This window comes from Akebia trifoliata, chromosome 11, assembly GCF_017979445.1.
Source record: "Akebia trifoliata isolate Shusen 1 chromosome 11, ASM1797944v1, whole genome shotgun sequence".
NCBI lineage: Eukaryota > Viridiplantae > Streptophyta > Magnoliopsida > Ranunculales > Lardizabalaceae > Akebia > Akebia trifoliata.
This window is the reverse complement of record NC_141385.1, coordinates 50,416,585-50,431,463: the sequence shown is the minus strand read 5'-3', so window position 1 is coordinate 50,431,463 and position 14,879 is coordinate 50,416,585. Positions and strand designations below refer to the sequence as shown.

The window sequence follows — 14,879 nt, the reverse complement described above, 5'->3', positions numbered from 1 at the left end:
GACTCTAGATGCACAAATATTGGATATAAACAAATAAACAATTTACTTGTACTATGCCCTCAATAAAAATATCACTTACAAGTTGAAGAAGAAAATAACACTCTATTAAGAAGAACACACTTTTACAAACACTCACACTTTTTACAACCTCTCAAGACCTCTTACTCACAACTTATTTTCTTACTACTTGATACAAAATGAGAGGACTCACTCCTATTTATACTAGTGATACCTCCTTAACTAATGGTTAGGATTGTGCCAACACTTTTTTAATCTAGTGGTTACAATTTTGTCATCTAGAACTTTTTAAAAATATCTATTAGTCTAGAGTTTTCTACCAAAATATCTATAATTCTAGAATCTTCTATTTTTCTCTTATCTAAAAACATCTAGAGTTTTCTCTAAGAAGATTCTAGAAATTGGGCTCTAAATAGCCATTGGGCTTGGACAATAAATGTGGGCTTTTCCCAATTTGGGCTGGTGTTGAATTTTAATAGGGAAAGGGATATAAACCTCCTAACAAAGAAGGCCTTTTAATCTAGAACACTATCCAGAATTCCAAACATTGGGATCGTTTGAAAAGACAGTTTCTGAGCCTCTTCCATACAAGATAAAGTTGAGGTGGAAAATCACACCGAATGGTTTAATGAATCTAGTGGTTTTCAACATTTCATCGTTCTTTTTTCCATCGTAATTGCAATACGTATTCATGCATGTGGTAAGTGCTTTCCCTTTACTCTTTTTATTTTATTTTAAATATTTTGAAAATCTGAAATTTATGATTTCTTGAACAGAAAAGGAAAAAAAAGAAACCGAGTGACATGATTGATCTGAAGAATGGATATGGACCAACTTGAGGTAAAAATAGAGGACAATTTACCTCTTTGAATTGAATAGTGTCTTTAAAGAATTTAGAAGAATAGTTTTAGGACATTTTGTTCAAATAGTATAATATATTATGCGATGCATGAGTGTGTTATAAAATTACACTCACTAAAATAATTTCCTTGCAGGTCCTTTTGGTCGGGGCCAGATGCAGCTATTTAATTGGAGGCATGGTAGATAGCATTTGGGTCTGGGTTCAAGTTCAACACTGCAGTGTGGAAGTTTTCCTGTAATTTCTGGTTGTATTTTGGTGATGGATGTCTGACTCGTTACTTGAAGGGCGAAATCTTGTTGTTTCTGTTGTATTTGTAGGGGTTGGAAATTTGGGTTGGGATGTTAGCATGTATTAGGGATCTTTGTGTTTTTCTTTTTGTTTCTCTTTGAATTGAACTACTATGGGTTGGGATGTTAGCATGTATTGGGTTTGAGGGGGTATTGTTTGCATGTTAATTCAAGTTAGAATCAGATTAGGAGAAGGTGGGTAATTTAACCAACTTCATGACTTTGATTGGGTTTCGAGGATTTGAATTTGTGACTATTTCCATTTGTCGCCTGTTAACTATTCAATATTATCTTGAAAATTTGATTATATCCGAGTGTTCCAGTTAAAGCTTAAAGGTGATGATGTGTGTGCTGAGTTTGTTTTAATTTCTAGGGTAAGAGAATTTTAAGAAATTCTACGGTCTTTCTTTCGTTTTTTGGGTGAATATTAGATGAAATGTGATGTTCAACAGTTATTCTTTGATGAGATCTTTAAGAATTGGGTTTATAATACTTGTCATTGGTGAGGAGGAAGCAAAAACTGGGCAGGTTTATGCTTGTTGTTGCTCAATCTGATAACCGCCACATCGCATTGTCAACATCTTAAACAATATCCTTTTATGTTATTTACTTGGTGTGTATGCATATGCTACCGTAGTTGATTAATCCAAATAGTTTGGAAAAAGCATATACCATGGAGACACTACCAAGTGGCCCAAATTCAAGATTTGGAGTACTTAGAAAATTGTTCAATTTAAAAGATCATCACCAGTTGCTTGGTTCATTTCTGTGATCATTTCCCAATACAATGTAATAATCTAAGAAGATTGGTTCTTGTTCGTGGATATCTCTCAATTCTAAACCAAATCTACTTTGCAGTAGAGCTGAAAACACAAATCCCAAACACAAACATAACGCTTCAAATGTTCCAAGGACATGAGCAAATCTGAAGAATGAAATATGAAAGGATTCAAGAATTCAAGCAAAAACAGTTGTAAAATGTAATTAAAATGTAAAATAAAAGCTCTTTATATGCCAAACCAGAAATAATTACTCTTTTCTTTCGGTTTTTCTTGTACTCTCATCTTATGTAAAGGTCACGAATAAACTTCTTTAAATAGGGGTCACGCCTACCCCAAAAGGGTGATTGAGAAGTATAAAAAGAAGAGAAACTATGTCAAATTTGTACCTTAAAACATTCTAAAGAAAGATTTGGGGTTTTTCCAAAGATTCAACTCGTGTCTGCTTTTCTCTTGATGGTGATTCGCTATATTAGGAGATTTTTTTAACATTTCGTTTACATTTTACAACTCCTTTTTGCTTGAATCCTCGAGTCCTTTCATATTTTGTTCTTCAGATTTGCTCGTGTCCTGCTTTTCGAGAAATGTCTCTAATTCATAGACAAATTCTTGTAAACCCGAAGTCATGCGTAACCACTACAACAATTTTCTTCTCAAAGAATGGGAGGTACTCAAATGGTTCACAATACACGGAGATCATATTTTTATGGCTAGAGAGAAAGACCATAAACAACAGTGTCAATTGAGAATGTGAGCACCAACTCTTATAATTGTTGATATATTATTAATTGCAATATATGAAATTATTTTTGGCGTTCCTGCTTCCAATTTTGGTGATATAAACTTTTGAGTGAACTTGTCAATTCAGTCAGGTCAAATTGAAAAATGCACTAGTCAGGTTCAAGTAATTGGTCTTGGTCGGTTTCAACGTTCAATTCAATCTTCCAATCAATTTTTAAGTACAATGTCTGTGTGGGTGAAAGTGTAAAAATTGTTGAAAGAAATGAAAAATAACCTGAATAAAAAAGGAAAAAAAACTTATGAGAGTAATCCTATAGAACAACTTATGAAAGTTTATTTATTTAATTGAAAAAAAAAAAAAGAGAATAAAATAAGATAGCCTTCCCCTCCCTATAATTTATATGTATTTATTCTGCATCTGTACGGTGTTGCAATAAGACAAGGTTATCAGTGCACAACGAAACAAGGCTGTTACGATGAGGGCCTATGGTTTCCACACACACATCAGTTACATAAACTATCCTATATGTACATAATTGTAAATGGAAACAACATATGCGTGTTGGGAATACTAGTCTCAGTATAATCACACCATCTTGTATGTATAGGGGTGACAAATAACTTGGGCCAGAACCAATCAATTTATCAAGGGTGATTGTGTGCATTTTGACCCAAAGCTGCTGCTGCTGGTTTGCATAATCCTCCTCTAGGACCCATATCTCCATTACCTTAACATTCTTGACATTAAATACAGATAAGCACAAGCATAAATTCCCTTCCATCTCCATCAGTTGCATTACTAAATCTTTTCTTCCTTGGCACCTTCTTCCACAACATTCGTTGTATCATCTTCCTATACCATCAGGGGGGAGTGGAATCATACGAAAATCATCTGTTTCTGTATTGAACGACACAATGGAATCTGAACAGTCAGGGTAGACATCAAATACAGATCCATACGCAACTTCGTCAACCACCCAATATAGAACACCGTTTATGATTGTAGGGGGTCTCTTAGTAAGTGGAGGGTGAGAGAAGGTGCTAATCGGTCTTGAGCATTTGGTCCCCAAACTAAGTATTATGAACCCAAAGCATGCTTGCTGCTCATACATATAAAGAATTCTATATTCTCTCGTCATTGAGTGAAAGAAAAGACCACATACAACATCATCTGGACTTGGTGATTTCACAGCTACTTGTTCTGATGTGATAGGATTACAGATAAAGAAAATGTTCTCCTTGCCACGTTTGTTATGATTGTGGAACATAAGCAAACCGTTGTAGGAACCGAAATGGGTCGCATAGAACGATCTACTTATGCCCGCTAATCTTAAAGTGAATTTCATTCTTGTTTTCTCAATCTGCTGAGCCCCCCAGTGATGATGAACGAAATGATTTTCTATTTTATGCTCAAGCTTATTGCGTGTAAATTGTCCGGTTACTGATTTCCAATAAGGAGAATGAATGACAAGACCTGGATTCGATCGGCTGAGGTGCATTTCGACAAAAGATGGAGTCGATGTTAAGGCACGAAGTGATCTGCACACACGTTGACATTGCAAGACACACTCAGCAGGGACTCTGCTAAAGATGTCAATGATGACATCATTGGGGAGAAGTGTTGTATGTTTTTCATTTTTTCGACAACACTTCCCAACTGTTGCATTTTTTTTCTTTTTCTTGATAGGCAGGAACAGTTGTATTGTTTTCTTTTTCTTGATAGGCAGGACCTCTTCTATTTTGTGTAAAAAGTCCAAGAATCTGACCCCAGAGAAGAGGAACCCACGTAATGCATGGGGCAATTACACTCATGATACCTGCGATAAAATAACAAAGTGATAAATAAAGAAAAGAGCAAAACATCGAATATGATGGATAAGTATTAATAAATACCCAATTACACAAACTCCAATAAGATATAAAAGATAAATTGATGCATAAAAGAGATAATAAGGTTTTCAACCCCAAATTTCTTTGGATTTTGATGATGATCAAGAATAGATAGTGAACACATATCATGGACATAAGTATCTTTTTAAATCAATCATATCCATCTTTGATGTAATTGAAAGTTGAAACATTAAGGTAGTTTGGACTTTGAATTAGAATCCTCAGTAATAAAAGAAACAATGTAGTCCGAATAATGAGGGTAAACAACCATAGACAAATCTATAATAAATTACGTTAACCATCCAAGGGGGTCTATCAGAACGTGGACAGTGGGAGAAGGTGGTAATCAGACTTGAGTATTTGGTCCCCAAACTAAGCATTATAAACACAAACCAAGACTATACATATAACAAACTCTATATTCCCTCTTCATAAAGTGGAAGAGAAGTCCACATACAACATAGCCTGAACCTGCTAATGTCATGACTACATGTTCTTTCGTAATTTGATTACAGATAATATTCATCTAATGGCTACGGCAGAACAGAAGCAAACTGTTGCAGGAATCAAAAAGTTTAGGCCAACTGGAAACCTGCCACACTAGGCATAAAGTGATTTTCAAACTCTTTTTTTTTTTTAAACCTTAACCAATCGGTCACAATAATTTATAAGAGGATTGACTTATGGTTACATGACTTAGAATTAATCCACTCATCCAATCCAAGAGCTCGTAATCGTTTTCTGTCGGTGACGTGGATTTAGCCAAATTTTGGATGGATCAAATTGAATATCGACGGGTCTTGTTTGGAAAATCCAGGTCCTTTTGAAGTGGGGGGTCTATTGCATAATCATGAAGGTAGCTTCATCAAAGCTGGGTATTTATTTATCTTGGGCATGGAACAAATTCTTCAGCTGAATTTAATGATCTTCTTCGAGGGTTACACTTAATTCCTCTAAGAGGATTAAAGCTTTTCATTGAATCTGACTCAACTCTTGTAGTTAGAGCTCTTAAAGGAGGTTCTTTCCCTTGGGTTTTTAAACATCTGGTAGCTAGCTGCTTGTTTTTTTTTTTGAATCAGATCGAATGGGATATCAAACATATATTTAGAGAAGGACAATGCCATGGACGCTTTAGCAGGTTATGCTACCTCATCGAGTTCTAATGTAATTTTTCACTCTATCCATCATCTTCCTTATTTAGTTAAGAGGGTGTTTGTTGGTGATCAATCATACTAATTTCTAGAGTGTAGGTCTGTTGTGTATTTGGGTTGTGGTGGTCTTGGCACTGGGATCATGAAAGCAAGGTACTTTGTCCCTTTTCATGAAATTTACCATCAAACATAGAAAGCCCCCATATTTTTCCAAGGAGAATATAGTATGAGTTCTCAATCTTAGATATTTTTTTTTTTAAGTAAGGGAGTAATCCTTCTATTATATAGATTGGAATTCAAGAATCACACATTTAAGGATTGTGAGGGAGTTGAATGTTGTTAATGTCTAGGGAGTGATCCTTATCAAACCCATATCTATCTAGACTTATTAAAATTAAGATAAGCTTGTGGTTTAATATTTCTTGATCTTCCCTAGGGTTTAATCTTGTTGTTTATTAAATGTAATGAGTTTTAATTGGGGTCTGATGGGTTAAGTGTGTTTCACCCTTTACTTCAATTTATTGAGGACATAACCATATGTTCTTATGATTTTTATCCTCGTTACCAACTTGTGTAAGATTTTCCGAATTTATTTCTAATGACCACTTAACTTATAATCAAGGTAAAACTATATGAGCACGTGGAAGTAAACATAACGAAATTCCTAAATAATCAAAATTATTAGTTTTGCAAAAATTAATTAAGCCCTAGTTGAGTTGAGCATACATATATTATATACCTTGATAGATTTGGACTCACTAGAGTTTAATCAAAAACCCCTTTCTTCTCTCCCTCTGTCACAAGCGCACACACAAAGAAGAATGTCTGTTGGATCAAATCTATGTTTGGTACAATATTTAAAGAGAAAGACTTCTCAATTCTCATAAACACACATACAAAGACTTTTGCCAATTATAGTATTTGATTAGAATTAGAAATAGGAAAATTCTTGACTAACTGCATTGGACATTGTATTCAACATTGCACTGACGTTGCAGTGTACAGAGAACCATTGATTTTCTATGGACTGCCAAGTCAGCCCAATGTTGAACGCAGAGTATATAGCACCACTCATCATTGACTCACGCAGACTAGGATTTTTTTTTTTCTTCAATCCCAATATATTAATTTCTTTTCAGACCTTACGTGATAATTTGACTATCCCACGTGGCATACTCAATTGACTCCTTTGACGTGACAAATTTGAGAACAATAGATCTATACTCATCGGGATACACAACTGCACTTCCCTGTAAAAAGTGTGTCATAACATGTTTGGGAAACATAGATTTGTACTCCTCAAGTACTTAGAACCTAAGTACTCTTAGAAGTACTTTTTGAAGTACTGTCTGGAGTAGTTCTAACAGAGTTTTGTGTTTGGATGCAGGTTTTGAGAATTACTTTCAGAAGTACTTCTGACAGAATTTCGTATTTGAGAACTATTTTGGATTCTGTTAAAATGACCAAAATGCCCTTATATGTAACATTACTATTTTTAACATTATAACTCAACAACTTACGCTCTAAAAAAGTAACAGTTACTGTTTTTATTCAATAAAAACATTATAACATTATCTTAAACTCAAAATATACTACTTATTTTTTTGAAAAAATTTCACTTTCCAAACAAGCCTAAACCATTTTGGAACCCTAGTCCATAGGTCAGTCTCAATGTATAAGCTTCAAAAGCTTGTTGAAACAGTGGCACAACTTAAAAGGATTGTCTCTTATGAAGATATTGGCTTGAAACCATTTATCTAAACTACTCATGAGCTTTAAAAAATGTTTCTACATTTTAGTCCTCAAACATAGGAAATTCCACAGTACATTATATTTCATAAAAATAAGAAGTAAATGACAATTTGATTCCATTAGTAGATAATCACAATCACATATGGTTGTGATGGATCAACTACAATTTTTTTCAAGAAGGAACCATAACATTCCACTCCATAACTAGTATGATGGTCTAAACTTTCTGCATTTTAAAAACTTTGGTCTCGGTGTAGGATGAGATTAGATAGTCATAAATACATAATCACATAATGAAATTAAACATAATCCTTTGCACATACCCAATAAGAGTAAAATATAGATTTAACAAGTGTTTTTGGGTGTTGAGATAATTATCAGAAGAGAGAATACTTGCCTATACTTAAGTAATTTAACCAAATCAACATGCACATAAATACCCTTATGCTATTGTCAGTTAAGGTTAACATTCAAGGAATGTCTATGTTTTACCAAGGATAAGAAAACAAACTTCTACTAAATTCAGACAAGGTAAAAAAACTGACAGATTAAGAAAATTATAATAAGATGATAAAATTTGTTAAACAATATAAGGATCATCCAAGTAGAGAAACATTCAGCATTCAGGAAGCATCACCCAAGTAAAGATTCAAGAACAGCAATTAACGATGAAGTATATTTGGGGGTTTCCTCGATCTTTCACATGTATTTGCAGAAATTGGAGATAGAGGAAACCCCCAAAAGAAACCCTGAAAATTCACGGTTAGATAAACTAACCTCCGCCGAAATCGTCCCTTGAAGAAGTGAAAGATTTCGTCGCCGCTGCAATCGGAATTTTCAATGAATAAAATCAATTTCTGCTGCTACACTCGTTGAGGAGGTATCAGAGATTCGTGGCCAGTTTCTGGCGTGTTGAATCACCGAAGAAGACAAAGGTACGCCAAAGATTTGTGAGTGCCCTAAAAAATAATTTTTTTTTCGTGTTTTTTTTTTTTTTTTTCACTTTGGCCCGCCCTCGTAGAAACCAGGGGTGTCAATAAAATTTCCCTTTTACCAAATGGGTTTATAAAAACAAGGTGCAACTTTTACCATAATTAGGCAAGGAGGCATTGGATAGGATTGGTAATGAACCGATTTTTATTCGGTGTCCGACCTAGTAAAGAAAAAGAATTTGGATTTACATTTTAATTATTCGAATCAGATTTTGATTGAATTTTACAAATTTGATCAATTTCCAAAACGATGTTGGATTAACCCCTGACTGAATCAAAAAATCAAAATCAAATTTAATTTAATGTATCATAATTCATTCATTCATTTTCTCTCATACAAATTTAGGGTTTTTCTCATTTCTCCACCAATGGCTCTCATTTAAGTTTAGGATTGTTCTCATTGTATTGGTAAACACCCCAATTTGCATGAGTCACACGAAAAAAATTCAAACTTGCAAAAATCTTAAGTTTAATTCAAATAAAAATGCAAAAGTCTTTAATGGGCCCATAGTCCATAATAAGTGTCACTTGACAATTTTCTCATGTATATATACATCATTTATCCATTGTACTACTCAAACTTTATCCCTAGCTCATTACCTTACTTAAGTTTATTCAACCCAAAATTGAACCCATTTCCCTTTCAAGACGAACCAAAGCCCATATTCTAAACTTATAACCTAATTCCAAATCCAAGCCATTTCAAAGCTCATAACTTAAACCCTAATCCTATCCCATTCTAAAACCTAAGTCCAAATCATAATCCATACTCAAACATTTAGCCGAAGTTTATATTCCAAACCCTAGAATCCCATGGCCTCATACCTTTTTCAAAAAGAGGACACATGTCATATTTTAATAAGTCAATTTCAAATTTATCTCTTTGCCCTTAATTTTAGAATTATTTACATAAGGATCAAGGTTTACTTTTTACATGTCACTATTTTTATCATGCTCCAAAGAACACTTCTCACACTTCTTATTTACCTTTAGATTATTAATTATTTATAAAAAAATCAAAGTCTAATTTTTACCTACCACATTACCTTTCTATGTCATTTCCCTATTCACCCTCCTAAAAATATTTTTTCTCTCACATCTCTACTCATAATTTCGATAATATTTATAAAAACCAAATCAAAGATCAAATGTATTTTTAGGGTTTCATATAACCATTTTTACCCTTATCAAAATAAAAAAGTTAAAAAGAAATAACTTAAATCCCATGTCATTTTTCTTTGTTTTTAGGATTGAACTACTTTACCTTAAAAGTCTCCCAAAATCTCTATAAAAAATCTCATTTTTCATGAGAAATTTTATGCTTTCAAGCCTTCTCTCAACCCAAAACTCTACCAAAATCCTTAAAAACCTCAAACATTCTCTTAACCCAAATCTCTTTAAAAAAATCCATACCTTATTTGTAGACACTCCAATTTGCACGAACCCGTTAGGAGAATCTAATTTTCTCGAATTAATTCCGATTTAGAACTCAAGATTTCTAACGGACCCGTATTGCTACTTGGCATCATTTTCATGCATACATGCATCATATCACATAATTGTGAATGTTCAACCTTGTCCTTAACCCAGTTTAATTCCATACCACCTCTATGATCCAATCCGGATCCACAATCGTTCACCATTCACCGCTCCATCACTCATACCATAACCAAGGTCCATTTCCTCCTCCAACCTAATCTAAGTCCAAAACCCAAGTCCATATCCTAACCCAAACCCAAGCCCACTCCAAGTCCATTCTCTCACCCCTTCACAAGATGACACATATTGATACCTCATAAGCCCCCAATACCCAATGCATCATTTAATTGGAGGGTCAACTTTTCTTTTGTAAAAACTCAAGAATGCCCTTCTCAAAAAGTTTAGTCCAATCAAAAAGATTATTTGGTCTTTAGTAATAGTCCATAAAGGTGAGAGAACTTCTTATTATACCTTCAAAAGGTGGTAATCTTCAAGTACATACATAGAGTTCTCCCATTGGTCCATTTCAAAAATATACTTCCACAATTGTTTTATGAGTTATTAACAAATGAACCAAGGGTTACTTTTCACCTACCACTTCACCTTTACACATGTCATTCTCCCATTCACCCTCCTAAAAATACTATTGTCCTCCCATTAGTCCATTTCAAAAATACACTTTCACCCCTTGCTTTATGAGTTATTTACAAATGAACTAAGGTCTCATTTTACCTACCACTCCACCTTTACACATGTCACTCCCTTATTCACCTTCCCAAAAGTATTTTTGTTCTCTCATCTCTATTTATCAAAAAACTAAGGACCAAAGAATGCTTTTAAGGTTTCTTCACAAATGTCATCTTTACCCCCATACAAATGAAAAATCCAAAAATAAATAACCTAAACCTTATGTCCATTCTCATTATTTTTAGAATTGTACCACTTTATCCCCAAAAGTTCTCCAAAAACTTTATAAATACCCTCATTTTTTAAGAATAATTCATGCTCTAAAGCCTCCATCTCTCAAGCTAAAATTCTACCAAAATCTCTACTCATCTATCATCTCCTAACCTTCAACTCTCTCACCCCTCAACTCCACCCTTCAACTCTCAAGTTCATCTCTTAAGCTCAAGCTCATTCAAAACTTCCAAAAGGGATAAGGTGGGACAATAGTTATTTATTTATCTTTTAACTTGCATCTTCTTCTTCTATCCATCTCTTTTTATTTTTAGAAGCCTTTAGGATGTGATGGAAAACCCTCATTTATTTCAAGTAGATTGAACCTCAACCTTGGGCATAAAATGCTTGAGGTGATTTGTCGAAAGGATGGAGGTTGAAGCCCTTTTAAACCCATTCTCATGTCATGCATCATAATGTACACTATGCACACACATCACACATGTTTGACTATGATGAAGAAATGTATAACTCTCTTGATGGGGTTAAAACACTAAGTTTCTAGCTAAGCATGCATGCATTAAGGTTATAGATCTAAGAGAACTCCATTTATGAAACTTTTCTAAAATCATTAAACAAACATCTCAACTCATGCAAAGGTGTGTTGACTCCATAGAATATCTTCTTCTATAAGATACTTCTTATGTCAACACCAACATCAAATCCTCTTTCAAATAGGTACATACACACCATATGCACCCACCCACTTCATGCATCCCATGCATTTTACTTGTTATGTTAAATATTTTTCAAAAATGGCCAAATCTAAAGGTAACCACCATAGGTGGAGAAAATGGGATGCTTAACACCTTTCCCATTCTCTAACCGAATCCCCTTACCTATATCTTAGGAAGACCATACCTTTTCCATGATTGAGACTCACTACAAATGCCATGAAAAATGATTTTCAAAAGAATTGATTTGAGTACCCATTCACATTCATTTCCAAAAAAGAATGGTGGCAACTCTAAACAATGTAGCATTAAGGTTCAAAGATGAACATTCTCATGTCTACATTCTTCCAACTTAAGTTTTTTTAAAAACCTCAACCATCTCCTAACCCTAAATTATATGCTAAGACCCTCACCTATTATCATTTTATTTTAAAACTCAAGTTCAATAAAGAACTTCAAGGGATAAGGTTGTAGCTTTATATTTTAACATTACATTCCCCTCCCTCTTTTATCTCTCCCTCTTTTTATACTTTATGTTCTAGAAAACCCCATGTCTGTTTACTTTATGTCTTAGAAAATCTATAAAATGTAATGTGTCCATCTCTGTTGGGGTGGAAACACTAATCACCTTTGCTTCTCAAATTTATTTTCGAGGAGCACCAAATTCCAGTCATTGTAACAATTTATTTCCAAGTACACCTTTTAAAAAACTTGAAAATTACTCCCTTCCCTATTATCTTCTTCGTTTTGTTCGAACACTAACCTGTGCCCATTCATCTCCAACTCTGCTACAAAGAAGAAAGACTCCTCTCCTCTATGGTCCTGATTCTTCATCTCTTCCTTTTTCGTTATCATCAAATTAGGCCTTGTGAGACTGTTACGTTCCCATATTTTGAAAAGGGACTATTGTAGCTTGGGTTGCTAAGGATCATATGATCACAACTCACAAGTTTTAGAGTTTTTTTTAGAATGTATGTGTTAAGTGGGAATAGGTAGTTAGTTATTTCCCTAGTAAATAGTGGGGAAGGTTTTGGAAGTAAGTGCTTTACTTTGAGAAGGAAATAATTAATCGAGTAGTGGACTCGTTTTTCTAAATTTTAGGAGTGGTGCAACGTGCTAAACTTTTGTAAAATCTATTTAAGTAATCAATTAATGTGAATAAAAGCATGCATAAAATTATTATTAAAGTCCTTTGGGATTTGGAGATTCACCATCTCGAATTGGTGGTTTAAGAGGTCTGATTTCCCTTGAATGAGATCAATTTCTGATTTTTCTTCATCTTTTATTATTTTTGTGATCCGATTAAAGTAGGTTCGTATCAGAGACCATCTACTCCACCCAAGCTTTACTCACGGGCAATCTCATATTCTTCCATTGTTCGAATTCGAACTCTCGAAATCATCTCCTCTACATTTCAGTCGTTTGGTTCCATTGTGAGTGCCCTAAAAAATAAATTTTTTTTTTTTGTTGTTTTTTTTTTTCTTTTCACTTTGGCCCGTCCTCATAGAAACCAAGCGTGTCAATAAAATTTCCCTTTTACTAAATGGGTTTATTAAAACAAGGTACAACTTTCACCATAATTAGGCAAGGAGGCATTGGATAGGATTGGTAATGAACCGATTTTTATTCGGTATCTGACCTAGTAAAGAAAAAGAATTTGGATTTACATTTTAATTATTCGAATCAGATTTTGATTGAATTTTACAAATTTGATCAATTTCCAAAACGATGTTGGATTAACCCCTGTCTGAATCAAAAAATCAAAATCAAAATTAATTTAATATATCATAATTCATTCATTCATTTTCTCTCATACAAATTTAGGGTTTTTCTCATTTCTCCACCAATGGCTCTCATTTAAGTTTAGGATTTTTCTCATTGTATTGGTAAACACCCCAATTTGCATGAGTCACACAAAAAAAAAAATTTCAAACTTGCAAAAATCTTAAGTTTAATTCAAATAAAAACGCAAAAGTCTTTAATGGGCCCATGGTCCATAATAAGTGTCACTTGACAATTTTATCATGTATATATACATCATTTATCCATTGTACTACTCAAACTTTATCCCTAGCTCACTACCTTAACTTAAGCTTATTCAACTCAAAATTGAACCCATTTCCCTTCCAAGACTATCCCCAACCAAAGCCCATATTATAAACTTGTAACCTAATTCCAAATCCAAGCCATTTCAAAACTCATAACTTAAACCCTAATCCTATTCCATTCTAAAACCCAAGTCCAAATCATAATCCATACTCAAACATTTAGCCTAAGTTTATATTCCAAACCCTAGAATCCAATGGCCTCATACCTTTTTCAAAAAGAGGACACATGTCATATTTTAAGAAGTCAATTTCAAATTTATCTCTTTGCCCTTAATTTTGAAATTATTTACATAAGGATCAAGGTTACTTTTTACATATCACTTTTCTTATCATGCTTCGAAGAACACTTCTTATTTACCTTTGGATTATTAGTTATTTATAAAAAAATCAAAGTTTAATTTTTACCTACCACATTACCTTTCTATGTCATTTCCCTATTCACCCTCCTAAAAATATTTGTTGTCTCTCACCTCTCTACCCATAATTTTGATAATATTTATAAAAAACAAATCAAAGATCAAATGTGTTTTTAGGGTTTCATATAACCATTTTTACCATTATCAAAATAAAAAAGTTAAAAAGAAATAATTTAAATCTCATGTCATTTTTCTTTATTTTTAGGATTGAACTACTTTACCTTAAAAGTCTCTCAAAGTCTCTATAAAAAACCTCGTTTTTCATGAGAAATTTTATGCTTTCAAGCCTTCTCTCGACCCAAAACTCTACCAAAATCCTTAAAAACCTCAAACATTCTCTTAACCCAAATCTCTTTAAAAAAATCTATACCTTCTTCCAACTTAAGTTTTTTTAAAAACCTCAACCATCTCCTAACCCTAAATCACATGCTAAAACCCTCATCTATTATCCTTTTCTTTTAAAACTCAAGTTCAATAAAGAACTTCAAGGGATGAGGTTGTAGCTTTATATTTTAGCATTACATTCCTCTCCCTCTTTTTATACTTTATGTTATAGAAAACCCCATGTCTGTTTACTTTATGTCTTAGAAAATCTATAAAATGTAATGTGTCCATCTCTGTTGGGGTGGAAACACTAATCATCTCTGCTTCTCAAATTTGTTTTCGGGGAGCACCAAATTCCAGTCATTGTAACAGTTTATTTCCAAGTACGCCCTTTAAAAAAACTTGAAAATTACTCCCTTCCCTATTATCTTCTTCGTTTTGTTCGAATA

General features: G+C 33.6%; 2 protein-coding genes and 1 long non-coding RNA gene across 4 annotated transcripts in view; 1 reads left to right on the top strand and 2 right to left on the bottom strand.

Moving 5' to 3' along the window:
- The window catches only part of LOC147392476 (uncharacterized), a 31,731-nt gene extending 23,220 nt beyond the window's left edge, over positions 1-8,511 (bottom strand). Inside the window, exons 1-2 of one of the 2 annotated variants that reach the window (XM_086457447.1) lie at positions 8,258-8,511; positions 6,468-6,522 (exon numbers count right to left, since the gene is read on the bottom strand). The gene's annotated coding sequence lies outside the window, so the exon portion shown is untranslated. The remainder of the gene's footprint in view (positions 1-6,467; positions 6,523-8,257) is intronic. The other variant, XM_086457448.1, reaches the window with a different exon arrangement.
- LOC147392478 (uncharacterized) lies at positions 502-1,130 on the top strand. Its single transcript, XR_015182537.1, has 3 exons — positions 502-718; positions 795-858; positions 1,014-1,130. It is a non-coding gene; the product is annotated as an uncharacterized LOC147392478 (long non-coding RNA).
- On the bottom strand, positions 2,968-4,489 carry LOC147392477 (F-box protein At3g07870-like; the record flags this gene model as incomplete). The annotated part of the gene is made up of 1 exon (XM_086459187.1): positions 2,968-4,489. A coding segment is annotated over one exon (957 nt), but the record flags the coding sequence as incomplete, so codon positions are not given.
- Positions 8,512-14,879: the final 6,368 nt, after the last annotated feature.